The sequence below is a fragment of the Alligator sinensis genome, unplaced genomic scaffold, assembly GCF_000455745.1.
Source record: "Alligator sinensis unplaced genomic scaffold, ASM45574v1 scaffold432_1, whole genome shotgun sequence".
NCBI lineage: Eukaryota > Metazoa > Chordata > Crocodylia > Alligatoridae > Alligator > Alligator sinensis.
In genome coordinates, this window is record NW_005841998.1 from 504,789 (window position 1) to 519,562 (window position 14,774).

Here is a 14,774-nt window from a genome sequence, read left to right on the forward strand (position 1 = left end):
CCCTCCCAAAAAAAAAAAAAAAAAAAAGCAGTGTCATTTGAACCCTGCTTGTATGTAGCCCTCTCCCTGGCAGGGGAGATGCTCTGATCACCATGGCAGAGGTCAGATCAGTCCAGGTGGCTTTCCAGTCCCTGGAAAGGCAGATCCTCTTCTCCCTGATATGTGATGGCTTTGCGTAGTTGAGGGATGGCACCACAGACCCGCCCTGCTACAAGGGTCTACTCTAGTCTCCCAATGGGAGGATCTTAGCTACACACTTTATTTTATGAAGATGGGGCATTTCTCCCTTTCTTGCCCCTTGAGCCTTCTGGCTAAGGGTAAGTGAGACTCAGGCATGTGAACCCCAACACCTCCAGACTTGGGGCTTGTGCATAGGATGCCTGCCATGGATTTGTGAGGATCTGAAGCTGCAGGCTGAAGAGTTTGGGGGATAAGATGCTTGCTAATGGTAACACCACACAGACCCGAGCCAGTGAGCTCTGCTCCGTAGATGGGATTTGGAACTGATTTGGCAAATCTGGCCTGAGACACGATATTAAAAGAACAAAAAAAATAGTTCAAGTAACTAGATGCTGATCACTACTTGTGCTCTGTTGTCTTGCACTAGTCTTTGTCTGTTTGCCTGTGCTTTTAGGTTATTTGCTGTGTAGGGCAAGGATCACACGCCTTCCTTTGCATGACACCTAACACCAGATTTGGTGCTATCAGAAACTATTGCAAAATGGCTTAAAAATAGCACTTCTCTATGTACAGTCATGTTAATGGTAGTCTGAATGTTTTTATAACTGCACCAGAGCAGGCTAGACAGTTGCCTGGCTGGTGGATTAGTCAGAGGTCCTGCCTTGAGCAGAGGGCTGGACTTCATGACTTTGAAGTCCCTTCCAGCCCTACTTATGATTCTAACACACCTCTAACTGTAGTAGCAGCAGCACCACCACACAACGGACTGGTACCAAAATGCATGGGTGAAGGTAGGGGAATTCCTGGAAGGGAAGGCTCACATGCTTGTATGGTAAACGTGATTGGCAGGAGTTGTTCAGTGCCAAACCCAGGCAGTTTCAATTGCTGGATGCATAGGTTTTGCGGTTCTGTTGCACTTGGATAACCTGGAATCCAGATGATCACGGTGAGCTAGCAATGATGCCTATGTGCTCAATTTAGATGGTGAGACTAGAGATAAGGCAGCTGGCCAGATCTGGTGGAGCGCAGGTGCCAAAGGAGTTGTTTGCAGTCTTCTAGTACCAGGAAGTGAAAGGTTGCAATTGTTTTGATGGAATAAGAAACACAAAACTTCCTCTAATAATCTCCTGGTGCATTTTTGGGCTTAGGTAGGTCTAGCAAGATCTGATTAAAAAAAACAACAACAACAACAACAAAACAAAAATCGGACCTCTTGTGTTGTCACTATACTGAGGTGTCTCAAGCTCTACATCTTCAGGTTGCAACAGGCATAAATAAATGGTAAGAACCATGGGATGTAGGTGCCAGATCTGGGTCCTTTTTGCACTGTTGTGTGAGTACTGTGCTGGAAAACCCAGGAAGTGAGGCTACATTTGATCTAGATTTAGATGATACAACTTGCAAGTTCTTTATAAGAACTAGCACAATCTAAGTAAATCCTGTTTCCATCTTTTCCCCTTTTTCTTTCTCATTAAAGATTTCTCTGTGTGTGCGCGCGCCTCGGTCACAAACTTGTGGTTGAACACACAGTCACTGGAAAATTAACTTACAAACCAAAACAGACAATTACCAGGAAGTTTTATGTATAGGATACTTGAGTAACACTGTTCTGGAGAACAGAAGTCAAGTATTTTTCAGCATTAATTGTTGCATTATTTTTAACATGGGTCAGTTTTGGCTGAGTTAAGGCGGGCTTGAAACATTGTTAAACTTCAGCACTTACCTCACTAATATAAAAAGGACCCCAGTCCTGGCTTCCTCATTCTACCATTTTAGTCCTTCTATTGACTCAAGTGGAAGTCTTACCTTAATAAGGTGGGCAGAACCAAGCCCCATAGCTGGAAATTCTGAGTTTACAGCAAACAAATGCTAAAAAAAAAAATCCTGTTTTGTTTCTTTCAAGATTCATGATGTTGACAGTTACATTCTTGGCTGCTTTTGTTCTTACTACAGTAAGTTCACAGGAAACTGAGGAAACCATAACATACACGGTAAGGTTTAACAGAGTTTGAGATAATTATTACTTAGCAGAGATTCTTTCCTAAATGACCCTGCAGAGAAACTGTGGTCTCTACCAATATACAGTGCTCAATTAAAAGTTCTGTAACGTTATATGTTAATCTTAGACTAAACTGCTTCTATAGTGAAACCGTGTCTTAGGATTTTAAACTTTGCAGGATTCAGCAGTTAGTTTTTCATTTATTTTGAAAGGTTGTTTTGGTTTGGGTTTGGGTTTGTTTTTGTTTTTGTTTTTTTTTTAAGGTACTGAACTAAGTTTATAAACTTAGTCTTTATAGCCAACTTTCACAAGGTTCTGAACACTTAGAAAGAAGTTTTGTTCTGTTTTATGGGTGGGGAAAAATAGAGGCTAAAAAGATAAGTGTAAAACAAAGTAGTATCATCCGTAATAGAAAACTTATTTTGACACATGCATTTCCTAATTCTAGGAAATAAGACCCTCAAAGCCTGAATAAAATGCGCGCGCGCACACACACACACACACATTTAGTAATTTTGTCTTAAGTAAATATGTGAAACACCACGTAGTTATGTAGTTTAGGAATTGGGTCAATTGTTTTGCTCCATTTCCCTTGGGAGGTTTCAACATGTTTTGACAACATGTATGTACTCTGAAATGTTAGCCTTAAAATGTAATGAACTGTGTGAGCTTTTTCTAGCAGGTATGGGGTTTGTTTTTTGTTTTTTTGCGGGGGGGGGGTTGTTTTTGGGGGGGGGGGTTTGTTGTTTTGTTTTTTTTTTAAAGGCAGTGTTGGTAATATTGTTAAGCAGTCATTTGTGAGCTCACAACCAAATTCAAACAGATACTGGAAATATGTTTTGTTTCCCAAAATTTGATGTGATTTTTAGAATAGGGCAGGGTGGTAGGTTGCTTTTCCATCTATGGTTGCTCACTAGTCTATATAATAAAAGGCCTGGTGAAAGCTGGCATTGATATTAACATGGATCAAAGAGGGAAAATCCCATGTTTTCATATTTGATCCCTATGAGAAGCAAAGGTCCTGCCCTGAAACTTGTTCCATATGGATGGACTCTTGTGCCTGCACAGAGCCCCATTGAAATCAGTAGAAATCCAAATAAGCACAGAGCATGCAGCAAGTTGTAGGATCATGGCCAAAAAGCCTGAGGTCATGCAGTTACAGCTTGCACAAGTAGTCTCATTTGAACTCAGTCAGATGGTTTGCCCGAGTAAGTATTCCAGGATCAATCTATGTATTATTGAGGGTTTTAAGATGTATAAGAGTTAGAGTTCAAAAGATGATTAGGCACCTGTGTCCCATGGATTTCAATAGTTTAAATGCATACAGTGAAATCCATGGGACTTGAACGTAGGCCCAAATACCTAGTATGCAGATGTCTTGCATGCACACACACACACACACACACACACACACACACACACACACCACCCCCACCCCTTTCTTTTTGTATTCACTAACAATTGTAGCATCCTCCTTGTAATCCTGCCTAATTTTGTTTTGACCTAATGTAAAATTCCAAAAAGTCCCTGAAAATGTTACACTCTTTTAATAGATTAATGTTTTTAAATTCACATAATATACAATATATGCCGAATCCTGGTTTCACTAAGAGAATCAAAGACAAAATTCCCAATTACTTTAGTAGGAGCAGAATTGGCTCAGCAGTGTGTAGTTGATACTACTTCTGTTGTGCATTAACAGGAATTAGGTGATTCAGTAAATACATGCATTTGCTGTTTTCCTGTGGGCTTGGGTTTTCATAGCTACAGTAACTTTGGTGGTGTCAACTCAGCATGTAGTCATTCCTTTAGAGAGCTAGAATTATAATACAATTAGCTGTGCTTTTACCCCTTCATAGCATTGGAGACTACTCTAGTTCAGTGCTGCATTTTTGGCAGATTACTAGTGTCACCTGTGACTAAACAATGTTTTAGCTTCTACTGATTCAATCTGCAATAGTAACAAGTTTCACAAAACAACTTCAAAATAGCACATTAAGTAACATGCACAACAATACTTGTCAAATTCACCCCTGGAGTAGCTCTGCTAAAGTGGAGAAATTACACCAAGAATTAAATTTTATTCACCATTTTTGGCTGCCTAATATACTCAACTTTCTTACTGTAATGTTATGGGAACAATATGCTAATCAGAACATGCACATACTACATGGCTTAGTTGATCCATTGATTCAGACCACATTTAATTACATAATACTGTTCAGTCATGCAATTTCAGTTGATAATTGGCTATTACATTCTGGAAACGAATGCTTTTGAAGAGACAGAAAATGTAGGTGCCTTTTTAATTTCTGGGGCTCATCACCTTAATCTTTCTCATGTTTGTAGAGCATGTTGATATGATTGATTACATGGACTGTAGTCTCATTGGCTTTGACAACCATATTCATAGTCCCAGCAATAACGGTTTTAACACCCTCAATTTTACTGCAAGTCTTGCAATAGTTGGTGTTTTTCCTAAAATAATTATGTAACACTATCAGTATCCCTTTATCCTGAATGTAGTTTGTAGTCATCACGTTTGATGGAAAAGCTTGAGAAAATGGACCTTAACAGTTTAAAAGGAAAGGCAAATAAAGAACCCACAAATGATTTTTAATTCTTATTCTCTAGTCTTATTCATGACTTCTGAGTTGACAGTATTATAGTACTGTTGAAGTCAAAACAAGTAACAGTTGGCAGGATCACCACTTTCAGCTGTAATGGGTTAAAGTAGTTTAGCACCATCTTCTCTCCCTGAGTTCTGGAGGCATTGAAGGTGCTCACTGCTCAGGACACGCTGAGCACTTGAGAGCAAAATTTACAAAAGGATCATTCATTTCCCCCACAACTTGCATTTAATCTTGTTGCAATATTGCTGTGTAACAACTATTTTTGGTTTTGCCCTCAATGTAGAAACAACATAAGCCTGACTTTTTTTTTTTTTTTTTCTTTTTTTATGATTTAAGTTTTTTATTTGTGTTGCTGGACAATGTTTATAGCAGTAGCAAGTACATACTGATTGTTTGTTTGTTTTTTGTTTATTTTTGAAGTATTAATTCATTTTTTCCTGCATTTCCTTTTTCTGCAGCAATGTACAGATGGCTATGAATGGGATCCCTATAGGCAGCAGTGTAAAGGTACTGTATGTCATTACAAAAGAAAGACTACTTAATTATATTTTTAGTAGTTTCTAGTGTATTATCTTCCAAATCTCTCAAATGATTTTGGACAGTAGAACCATGCCTGCATGCCTTGCTATGTTACTTGTATTTAAAATCTCAAAGATTCCATATTAAAGCATGACTTCTGTTGTTGCTAACCACAGATATTGATGAATGTGAAATTGTCCCAGATGCATGTAAAGGTGGGATGAAATGTGTTAACCACTATGGAGGATACCTCTGTCTACCTAGAACAGCCCAAATTATTGTAAATGAGCAAGATGCAGCAACTGCTGATTCCGCTGGTGGACGGAACAGCGTAATTCGACGTACCCCTGTGGATGTTCAGCAAGGACCTCCAAATCCAACTCATCAAATACAGTGTGCAACTGGGTATGAGCAAAGCGAACATAATGTATGCCAAGGTAAGCAAGTTGCCTCATGTATACTTTGAGCACAAATATATTTTCTGTGATGGAAAAATCAATGGTACACCTAGAGAGAGCATAGGAGTTTCATCCGTCAGCAGCTGCATTGCTGCGTCACTGTATACTTGTATAGTTTCTTAGAATGTCCTTCAGAATTTGTTATTTGTATTTTACCATCATGGGACATGACAGTGTGTTTTCAGTTTTTCTGCAGACTTAACAACCTTATGTGTTCCCGCTATGGAGGCTAATTAACAGAATAAGTCCTTCTGTTTGCCCATCTTTATGTAACGCCTAGGAAAACAAACTTGTTTATGTCATGTGTTTTGGGTTACATTAAATGTGTTTAAAGATGTACTGTCTTGAAGAGAGTCCAGAATTTAATATGTGAAAAGCAGCAAAGGATATCCCTTCAACTTCAGATTTGCTTAAAATTTCCCTAAATCTCTTCAATTTCAAAGAAGCCAACATACTCTAAGAATGGGTGGACCGGTCTCAACTGAGATGGGGGCGTGTGTGGTTAAAAAAAAAAAAAAAAAAAAAAAAAAAATTGGTAGTACAAGAACAGACTTTATGAAGGTAAGAGAGGGAAATGCATCAAGAGGTTGACTACCTAAATGGCAAACGCTTCAATGAGTTACAATTCAAGAATGAATCTTAAGAAAAGTAGAAACTTTGTTTATATTACTAGGGAAAAGTATAAGAATACTTCATGGGCACACAGGGAAAAGACCAATGAATGAATTGAGATACTTCTAACATACTTGTAGAACGGATTTTTTGCTATTTTATGCCCTTTGGTAGCTGTAAGAGGAAGACCTAGGAAAGCATTGGATCCCTTACTGAAGGATAATCTAATAATGGATGATGCAAAGAAAGGAGAGGTATTTTAGTGTCTTTTTACTTCAGCCTTCCTGAATAAGGTCTAGTTATCAGATGATGAGCATAGTTTAGCAGTAACACTACGGGTGGAGATAATCTACTTAGAGAAGCCATGGCAACGTAGTGTCATCAGGCACAAACCGTGATGTTGATACTACATTGCTGTAGCAATGAGCTACCTCACTACAGCATGTCGCTATGGCGACGTAGTGTCTAAAAAATAATGTGCACTGCTGGGACAGCATAGTAATGGCTGTTACTGCACCATTAGTTAGTACTTCCTCAGTACTAAACAACAGCACAGTACCAACTGTGCCATGGGGCGTGGAGGGATATATGTAGATGTGCCCAATAGGTTGGAAATTACTTGAACAATCTGGGCTCAATGAGATGTATTCTAGAGGACTAAAGAATTCACTGAAGTGATTGCAGAGCCATTCATTGGCTTTAGAACTTGTAGCAGTCAGATGAGGTTCCACATGACAGAGAGAGGCAAATAAAGTACCCATCTTTTAAAAAAGGGAAGGAAGTGCATCCCAAGAATGATATCCCTGTCAGTCTGAAGCAGCTGGAGCATCTTATATCAGATTCCCCATGCTAAAAAAATGGCTGCAGGGGTGCTTTAACTAAAGCTTCTTGAACAAGCTTTAGTTAAAGTGCATCTGTTGCCATTTTTCATCATTGAGACCATGCTAGAGTGCAATAATTACCATGCTCCAGCAGACTCAATCAAGTCTGCTCTGACATGTAATTGTAGCCTTACTGCATGTGTATAGGCACCAATAGAAAGTTAGGGTTGGAAGGGACCTCAGGAGGTCATCTAGTCTAACCCCCTGTTCAAAGCAGGACCAGCCCCAACTAGATCATCCCAGCTAATGCTCTGTCTACCTGTATCTTAAAATTACACCAGCTCCTTGGGTAGCCAGTCCCACTGCTTTACAACACTCCTTATGAGAGTTCTTCCTCATATCTAGCCAGATGTCCCTTGCTGCACCTTGAAACCATTGCTCCTTGTCACATTATCTGCCATCACTGAGAACATTCTAGCTCCATCCTCTTTGCAACCACCCTCGGGTAGTTGAAGGCTGTTATTAAATCCTGCCTCAGTCATCTTTTCTCCAGACCAAATAAGCCCAATTCTATTGCCTCTCAGAAGTCATGTGCCCCAGCCCTCCAACCATTTTTGTTGCCTTCCGATGGACCAACTGGAGAGAGTCCAGACCTTTTGGGGGGGAGCTGAAAACTGGACACTACTCCAAATGTTGCCTTGCTAGAGCTAAATGGAGGGAAATAATCACTTCCCTCAAACTGCTGGCAATACTTCTGCTAATGCAAGCCTGTGTGCTGTTAGCTTTCTTCTCAACAGGGGCATACTGTTAGCTTATATTCAGCTTACTGTCTGCTGTAACCCCCAGGTCCTTTTCTGCAGAGCTGATACTTAACCAGTCAGCCCCCAGTCTGTACTAGTGTGTGGGACTCTCTTCCATCCTAAGTGCAGGACTTTTTACTTGTCCTTGTTGAACTCCATGAGATTCCTTTTGACCCAATCCCCCAATTTGTCCAGGTCTCTCTGAATCCTGACCCTACCCTCCACATATCTACTACTCGCCCCCATCCCCCAGCTTGGTGTCATCTGCAAACTTGTTGAGGGTGCAATCTATCCCATTTCCCAGATTGTTGATATTGAACACAACCAGTCTCTGGAGCTCTCCACTTTAATACTGGCTTCTGAATGGCATTGAGCCATTGATTACTAGCCTTTTAGCCTGACAATCCAGCCAGGTTCCACCTTTCTGTCCATTCATCCAACCTGTACTTCCTTAGCTTGCTTGCAAGAATGTTGTGAAATACAATATCAAAAACCTTGCCAAAAATCAAAGTATGCCATGTCCATTGTTCTTCCTGCATCCGCAGAGCCAGTCATCCCATAATAGAAGGTAATCAAAACAGTCAGGCATTACTTGTGCTTGGTCAATCCATGCCAACTGTTCCTAATCACCTTCTCCTATAAGTACTTAAATGGATTTGATGAGGACCTACTTCATGATTTTCCAGAGACTGACTGGTCTGTAGTTCCCTGGATCCTCCTCCTGCCCTTTCTTAAAGATGGGGAATTTATATTTGCCCTCTTCTAATCATCTGGGACCTCTCCCAATCACCACAGGTTTTTTCAAAGGTAATAGCCAACAGCTCTGCAATTGCATCAGCTAACTTCCTCAGCACCCTCAAGTGCACTTTCTGGTCTAATGGTGTTGTACACATTCAGCTGTTCTAAATATTGCTGAACCTGTTCTTTTGCCACTGCTGGCTGCTCACCTCCTCCCCAAACTATGCTGCCAGGTGCAGTAGTCTGGGAGCTGACCTTGCCTGTGAAGACTGAAGTGAAAAAGCATTAAGTACTTTAGTGTTTTCTGCATCCTCTGTTACTAGGTTGCCTCCCTCATTCATTAAGGGACCCACACTTTTTTTTCCTCTGATCCTGTTCTTGTTCCTGACATACTTGTAGAAATTCTTGTTACTGTTCACATCCCTTGCTAACTACAACTCCAATTGGGCTTTGGCTGTCCTGACTTCATCCCTGAATGCCCCAGCAATATTCTTATACCCCTCCCTAGTTGTTTGGCCAAGTTTCCACTTGTAAGCTTCCTTTTTGTGTGTTAGCTAACTGAGTTCCCTGCTAAGCCAAACTGGTCTTCTGCCATACTTGCTAGTCTTCCTGCACATCAAGATGGCTCATTCCTGCACCCTCAGTAAAGTTTTTCTTTTTAAAGTACAGCCAGCTCTCCTGGACTCCTGGGGGATCCTATCAGTTCCCTGAGTGAGGCAAATTCTTTGTTTTCTGAAGTCCAGGGTCCTTACTATGCTGCTCTTCTTCCTTCCCTTCCTCAGGATGCTGAACTCTCTCAATCTCATGGTCACTGCTGCCCAAGTTGCCATTCACCACTACACACCCCACCAATTCTTCCCTGTTTATAAGCAGCAGGTCAAGAAGAGCATGACCGTTAGTTGGTCTCTCTAACACTTTTTCCAAAAGCTTCCTGGATTGCCTGTGCACTGCTGTATTTCCCTCTGGCAGAGGTCCGGGTGACTGAAGTCCCCCATGAAAACTAGGACCCGTAATCCAGAAATTTCCACTAGTTGTTTGAAGGAAAACTTCCACCTCCTAGTCTGGTCTATACCAGACACCCACCATGACATCACCCTTGTTGCTCTCTCCTCTGACCCTAGGCCTGCTGAAAATCTCAGAGTTATCTCCAGTGTTTTGTTGTTTTTTTGTTTTTTTTTGTTTTGTTTTTTTTTTTTTTTTATACTGAAGCTCTGAGCAAGCAAACAGCTCTTTTACATAAAGAGCAACTCCATCCTCCTCTGTTCTCCCCTGGCTGTCCTTCCTGAACAGTTTATACCCATCCACGACAGTACTCCAGTCATGTGAGCTATCCCAAGTCTGTTATTCCAATTGCATCACAATTCTGTTACTGTGTGAGGACTTCCAGTTCTAACTGCTTTTTTCCCCTCGGGCTCCATGCATTCATGTACAGACACATGAGGTAATGAGCAGACTGTCCTAGTTTCTCAGGAAGAATGAGAAGGACTCCCTTGTAGCCCCATCTTGCTTGTGCTTCCTCCAGATCACCCACTTTCCCCACTTACCTCAGGGCTTTGGTCTTCATCCCCCAGCAAACCTAGTTTTCAAGCCCTCCTCACCAGGTTAGCAAACTTGTCTGCAAAGATGCTCTTCCCTCTCTTTGTCAGGTGGATCCCACTGCTTTCCAGCAACCCTTCTTGGAGCAGTGTCCCATGATTTGAAGACGCTAAACCCCTGCCGGTAACAACATCTCTGCAACCATACATTGATTTGCAGGAAGTTTTACCCAGATCCTTCCCTTTGACTGGAGGATTGAGGAGAACATGACCTGTGCCCCTTTCCCCTTCACCCTTGTACCCAGAGCCCTGTAGTCACTTCTTTGATCTGGTCAGGGTCCCCCCCCCTACCCCCTGGTAGTATCATTTGATGCCCACATGGATGAGCAGCTTGGGGTAGTAGTCAGAGGACCCGATGAGTCTCAGTAATCCTTCCATGACATCTCTGATTCATTCTCTGGGCAAGCAGTAGACCACCTGAGACAAGTCAGGCCAGCAGATAAATGCCTCCATCCCCTGCAGAAGGGAGTTGCCAGCCATCACTTCCTCTTGGTGGCAGTGGTCTCAATCCTTCCAAACTTGGGGAGGCCTGGCCTGGCCTGACCCTCCTCTGCTGTGCTCCTTCTCCTTTGTTGCTAGGACTCCATATCTGTTCTCCAGCCAAACCACTGCAGGTAGGGATGAAGACTTCTGCTTGCTGCCAAAGGTCACAAGCTTTCACTTCCCTGGGAGTCCATGTCCTCTTTCTTTTCAGCACCGCTTTGGGCAGTCCTTTTTTTACAGTCCTAGAGGTCTCCTCCAGCACCAAGTCAGTGAACTCCTCGTGGCTGAGCATGTTTCTGAGCCTTGCCACCTCTTGCCTGCTTCCCTGAGGGACACCACCAGGAGGCACTGCTCACATTGCAGGCACTCCCCCACCTGGCTGTCACTAGAAGGAACCTGCAAGCTGCTGTCTCTACAGCACCAAACCTGGACCTGGGTAGAAGCCTCTATGGTGAATGGTCCTGCCTGGACAGACACCTCACAGGTTCAAGCAGAGGGAAAACCTGGCATTGCGACATCCTCCATCCATCTCTCTGAATCTCTTAAATCCACTATCTTCTTCCTGCTCTGCTCTCCAAGCAAACTTTCCCTATCAAATGCCCCTGTAAGCTGGCCTGTTCAGTCCTCCTTGGTCCTGAAAAGTTCCCTTTCCCCTGCTAACTTGGTTCCTCTCACCAAGCTTACAGTGAAGGAAGGTGAGAGAGAGAGTTTCTGAGCAAACTCCTTGGCGAACTCCCCACTTGCTCTGTCACTAATTAAACAATGAACTTTAAGTATTGATATAATTGTTGAGTTTTAGCTACTTATGCTAAATATCTGGTTAGTTATTCCGAATTAAAGAAAGAACTTACCTTTAAAAGCTCCCCTTCAAAGAAGAAGGCAGCAAACGGACCTGTGATCTGCCCTGTTTGCTGTCCCCATTTGCTTACTCCAGGGTCCAGGGAGTCTCCATCTTATACTCTCCTGGGCCTAAACTAGTTCTACTCCCTTGTTAGAGCTTTTGTCAGATACAGGCAGCAAGACTGCCAGCTGTTTTGGAGCACACACCCAAACAACATACAGACAGCCCTGGCTCACTTGCCTTCTAGGAGCAGGCTCTGGTGCTTGGTACCTGGCTTCTCTTCCTCCTCTTGCTCCCAGCAAACTGCTTGATTGGGCCCAGTGAAATCTGGCTTCAAAGTCAATATAATCTATATAAATTAATACTAAAGTAGTCATAATCAGGGCAAGTACATCACAGCTGTAGTCCTTTTTCTTCTTAATATTGGTATTGTATATATGAATACTAATTATTACTGGTAAATAAATTCTCAGACACATTTAAGCATAGTTATTGTAATGGATGCTCTTTTTAATTAGTCCCAAGTCCGACTTTCAGCATGGAACTTTCATATGATATTCAGTACATTACTTTTAATTCAAGAGTTCACACTTCTAGGTATTCCATTTTTGAGTGCCTGTATGGAAATGCTTAATTTTATGTAGTGTTAATGCCTTCATGAGTTTTGGATGTGTGGGTTTTTTTGGTTGGTTGGTTTGGGTTTGTTTTTTGTTTTGTTTTGGGGGGGGTTGTTGGGGTTTTTTTGTTTTGTTTTTTGAATTTTCATAAGAGTTCAAAGAAGTGGTTAGCTGTGTTAGTCTGAAGGCAAAAGGTAGGGCAGTGTGGCACAATAGAAACTAATTGAGAATCATAAATTTTTGTAAGCAACAGTCTGCTTCATCGGACACTAGGAATGGCCACGAAATTAATGGGGTGATAGAGTTAGCCAAAGTATTTTATACCAGCATTTTCAGTTAAAATTTGATTGTGATTTTAATATTTTTATTTAGCTTCCAGGAAACTTGCACAAAACTGATAATATTAACTTTTTGTATTAAATATATAATAATAATAATTTAAATAACTTGGTCAAATTTGTTTTGTAGAAGCCAAATATATGAACTGAGGGTGAGATCTTGGCCTCTTGGAGTGAGTTTTGTAATTGACTTGGGCCAAGATCTCGCCCTAAAAGCAAAAAGAAAGGCAATTACTAGTATTTTTAAATCTGAAATGTGTTGAACTGAATGAGTCTCAGTTGCAAACTAACAGTAGTTAAGTTTGAAAGTTTACAAGAATTTTCAAAGCTTTAAAACTTGAATATTTTCATGCATTGCTGAAAAGATCTTGTAAAGATATACTTAAACCCACAGTGGGACTACTGGTGATCATTAAGTTGGTTTAAAAGTGCTTATTTCATATGATAACTGCTTCAAATACCTAGGGAATATAAGTTATACATACAGTCAAACTTAAGCTTCTTTTATTATTTAGTAAGTCAAACAGTCCACTTCCTCTTAATCATCTGCGGATGTATGACACTTTAATTCCAGTCCAGCAGCACTAAATAATACTTTATAACCAGTGTAAAAGTATGAAGATCTATGTTTAACAAAAGAGAACACTAAGGAGCTATTTCATTGACTTTATATTGGAGGGTGAAGGACCTTCTATTTTTAACAAAAATATCTATTCATTTTTTAAATGTTGCATTTTGATCGTGCAATTAATTAAAAAATGTTCACTTTTGTCTATACACTAGTAATAACGTTTTGGTCCCACTTCAAACCCCTTAAATAGGGCTCAATCAAAATCAGGATTTCCTGGTTTTTGCAGAAGCCACAGATTTGGTAGGTCCCTTGTGAAAAATCAGTCCCCGCAAAAAAACGCAGGGACTATGGAAAAAGTGGGAGAACGGCAGTGAGCCAGTGAAAGGCAGGGGGGAGGCAGCTGCCAACAGAAAAGGGTGGGAAGCCCTGGTATCCTAAAACATGGGAGTGGGGAAGGTGATCAGCAGGGATCCGTGTCTTCTGTTTCCTGCAGAAAAATGGAGTAAACCACAGACTTATACCTCTTACTAGAGGCAAATGCAGATTTCTCACTTTACCAGAGAAGCACATGTATTTTTCAGTTTTGCAATAAGCTCCCTGCAGGCTGGCAGACTTCCAGCTGGGAAGGAGCAGGAGGAGGGCAGTCAGGCAGGGGGCACCATGTGCATGTACATGAACATGACCCCAGGAAGCCCAGGGAACAGCTCGCACAGGTAAGCGGGGGGGAAGCAAGGGGGAAGGAGAGGAGGATTGAGGCCCCTGGAGGGAGGGAGCAGGGTAGGGATGGGGCTGCTGCCCAGCCAGGCAGTGCTTGGGGCCTGGGGCTGTAATGTGTGGCTGCAGGGCCCCAGCAGGGAGCAGGATGCGGCCATGAGTGGCTTGTCTGCGGGATGGGAAGGGCCAGCTCCCCACTGCCATGTGCACTCCAGAGGGGCAGGGGAGACCTGCACCCCACAGATTTTTGCATGGGGCAGACATGGGCTGCATACTCGGGTTCCCATCCTGCTTCCCTCCCCTGGGGCCTCCACAGCCCAGTAGGCACAGCATGGAACAGCAGAGCTGCACAAGGATCTCCTTGCTGCTGCGAGCTCCGCACTGCCTTGGTGATTGGACCCCCTGTGCGTGCCACTGCTTCGAAGGGCGCAACCCAACACTGCTGCTCTCACTGCAGCCCCATGCATAGGAGGCACAGTGCCAGTGCAGTGCAGAGCTCGCAGTGGTAAGCATCTTTTCTGTGCAGCTCTACTGTCTGCTGCCACACCAGGTCTTGCCTGTTGAACAGCAGAGGCCCCGGGGCAGACGAGCATCGGGGGGAGCCTGAGCAGAGCAGACGCAGGCATACAGATCTGGGGGATGCAGGTCCCCTCTGCCTGCAGCAGGGGGCTGCAGACTTGGGTCCATAGCCCTGGCAGCTGGGGGCTTCCTCCAGCAGGGTTGGGGGAGCAGGGGCTATGGATGGGGGGAAAAGGAGCAGCAACAAGGCTGGTAGGGGGGAGGGGGGTGAGAGGCATGAACAGGGCCACGTGGCTGTGCATGGGGAGTGAGGGGCACCAGCACAGGCGGAGGGGC

The 14,774-nt window shown here is 42.7% G+C and overlaps 1 protein-coding gene across 2 annotated transcripts in view; it reads left to right on the top strand.

Moving 5' to 3' along the window:
• EFEMP1 (EGF containing fibulin extracellular matrix protein 1) overlaps positions 1-14,774 on the top strand; it is a 114,419-nt gene that overhangs the window by 735 nt on the left and 98,910 nt on the right. The window contains exons 2-5 of one of the 2 annotated variants that reach the window (XM_025201595.1): positions 1,329-1,461; positions 2,084-2,171; positions 5,271-5,319; positions 5,508-5,768. In XM_025201595.1, the coding sequence (XP_025057380.1) occupies positions 2,088-2,171; positions 5,271-5,319; positions 5,508-5,768 (394 nt within the window). In that variant the 5' untranslated portion in view covers positions 1,329-1,461; positions 2,084-2,087. The remainder of the gene's footprint in view (positions 1-1,328; positions 1,462-2,083; positions 2,172-5,270; positions 5,320-5,507; positions 5,769-14,774) is intronic. The other variant, XM_006021566.1, reaches the window with a different exon arrangement.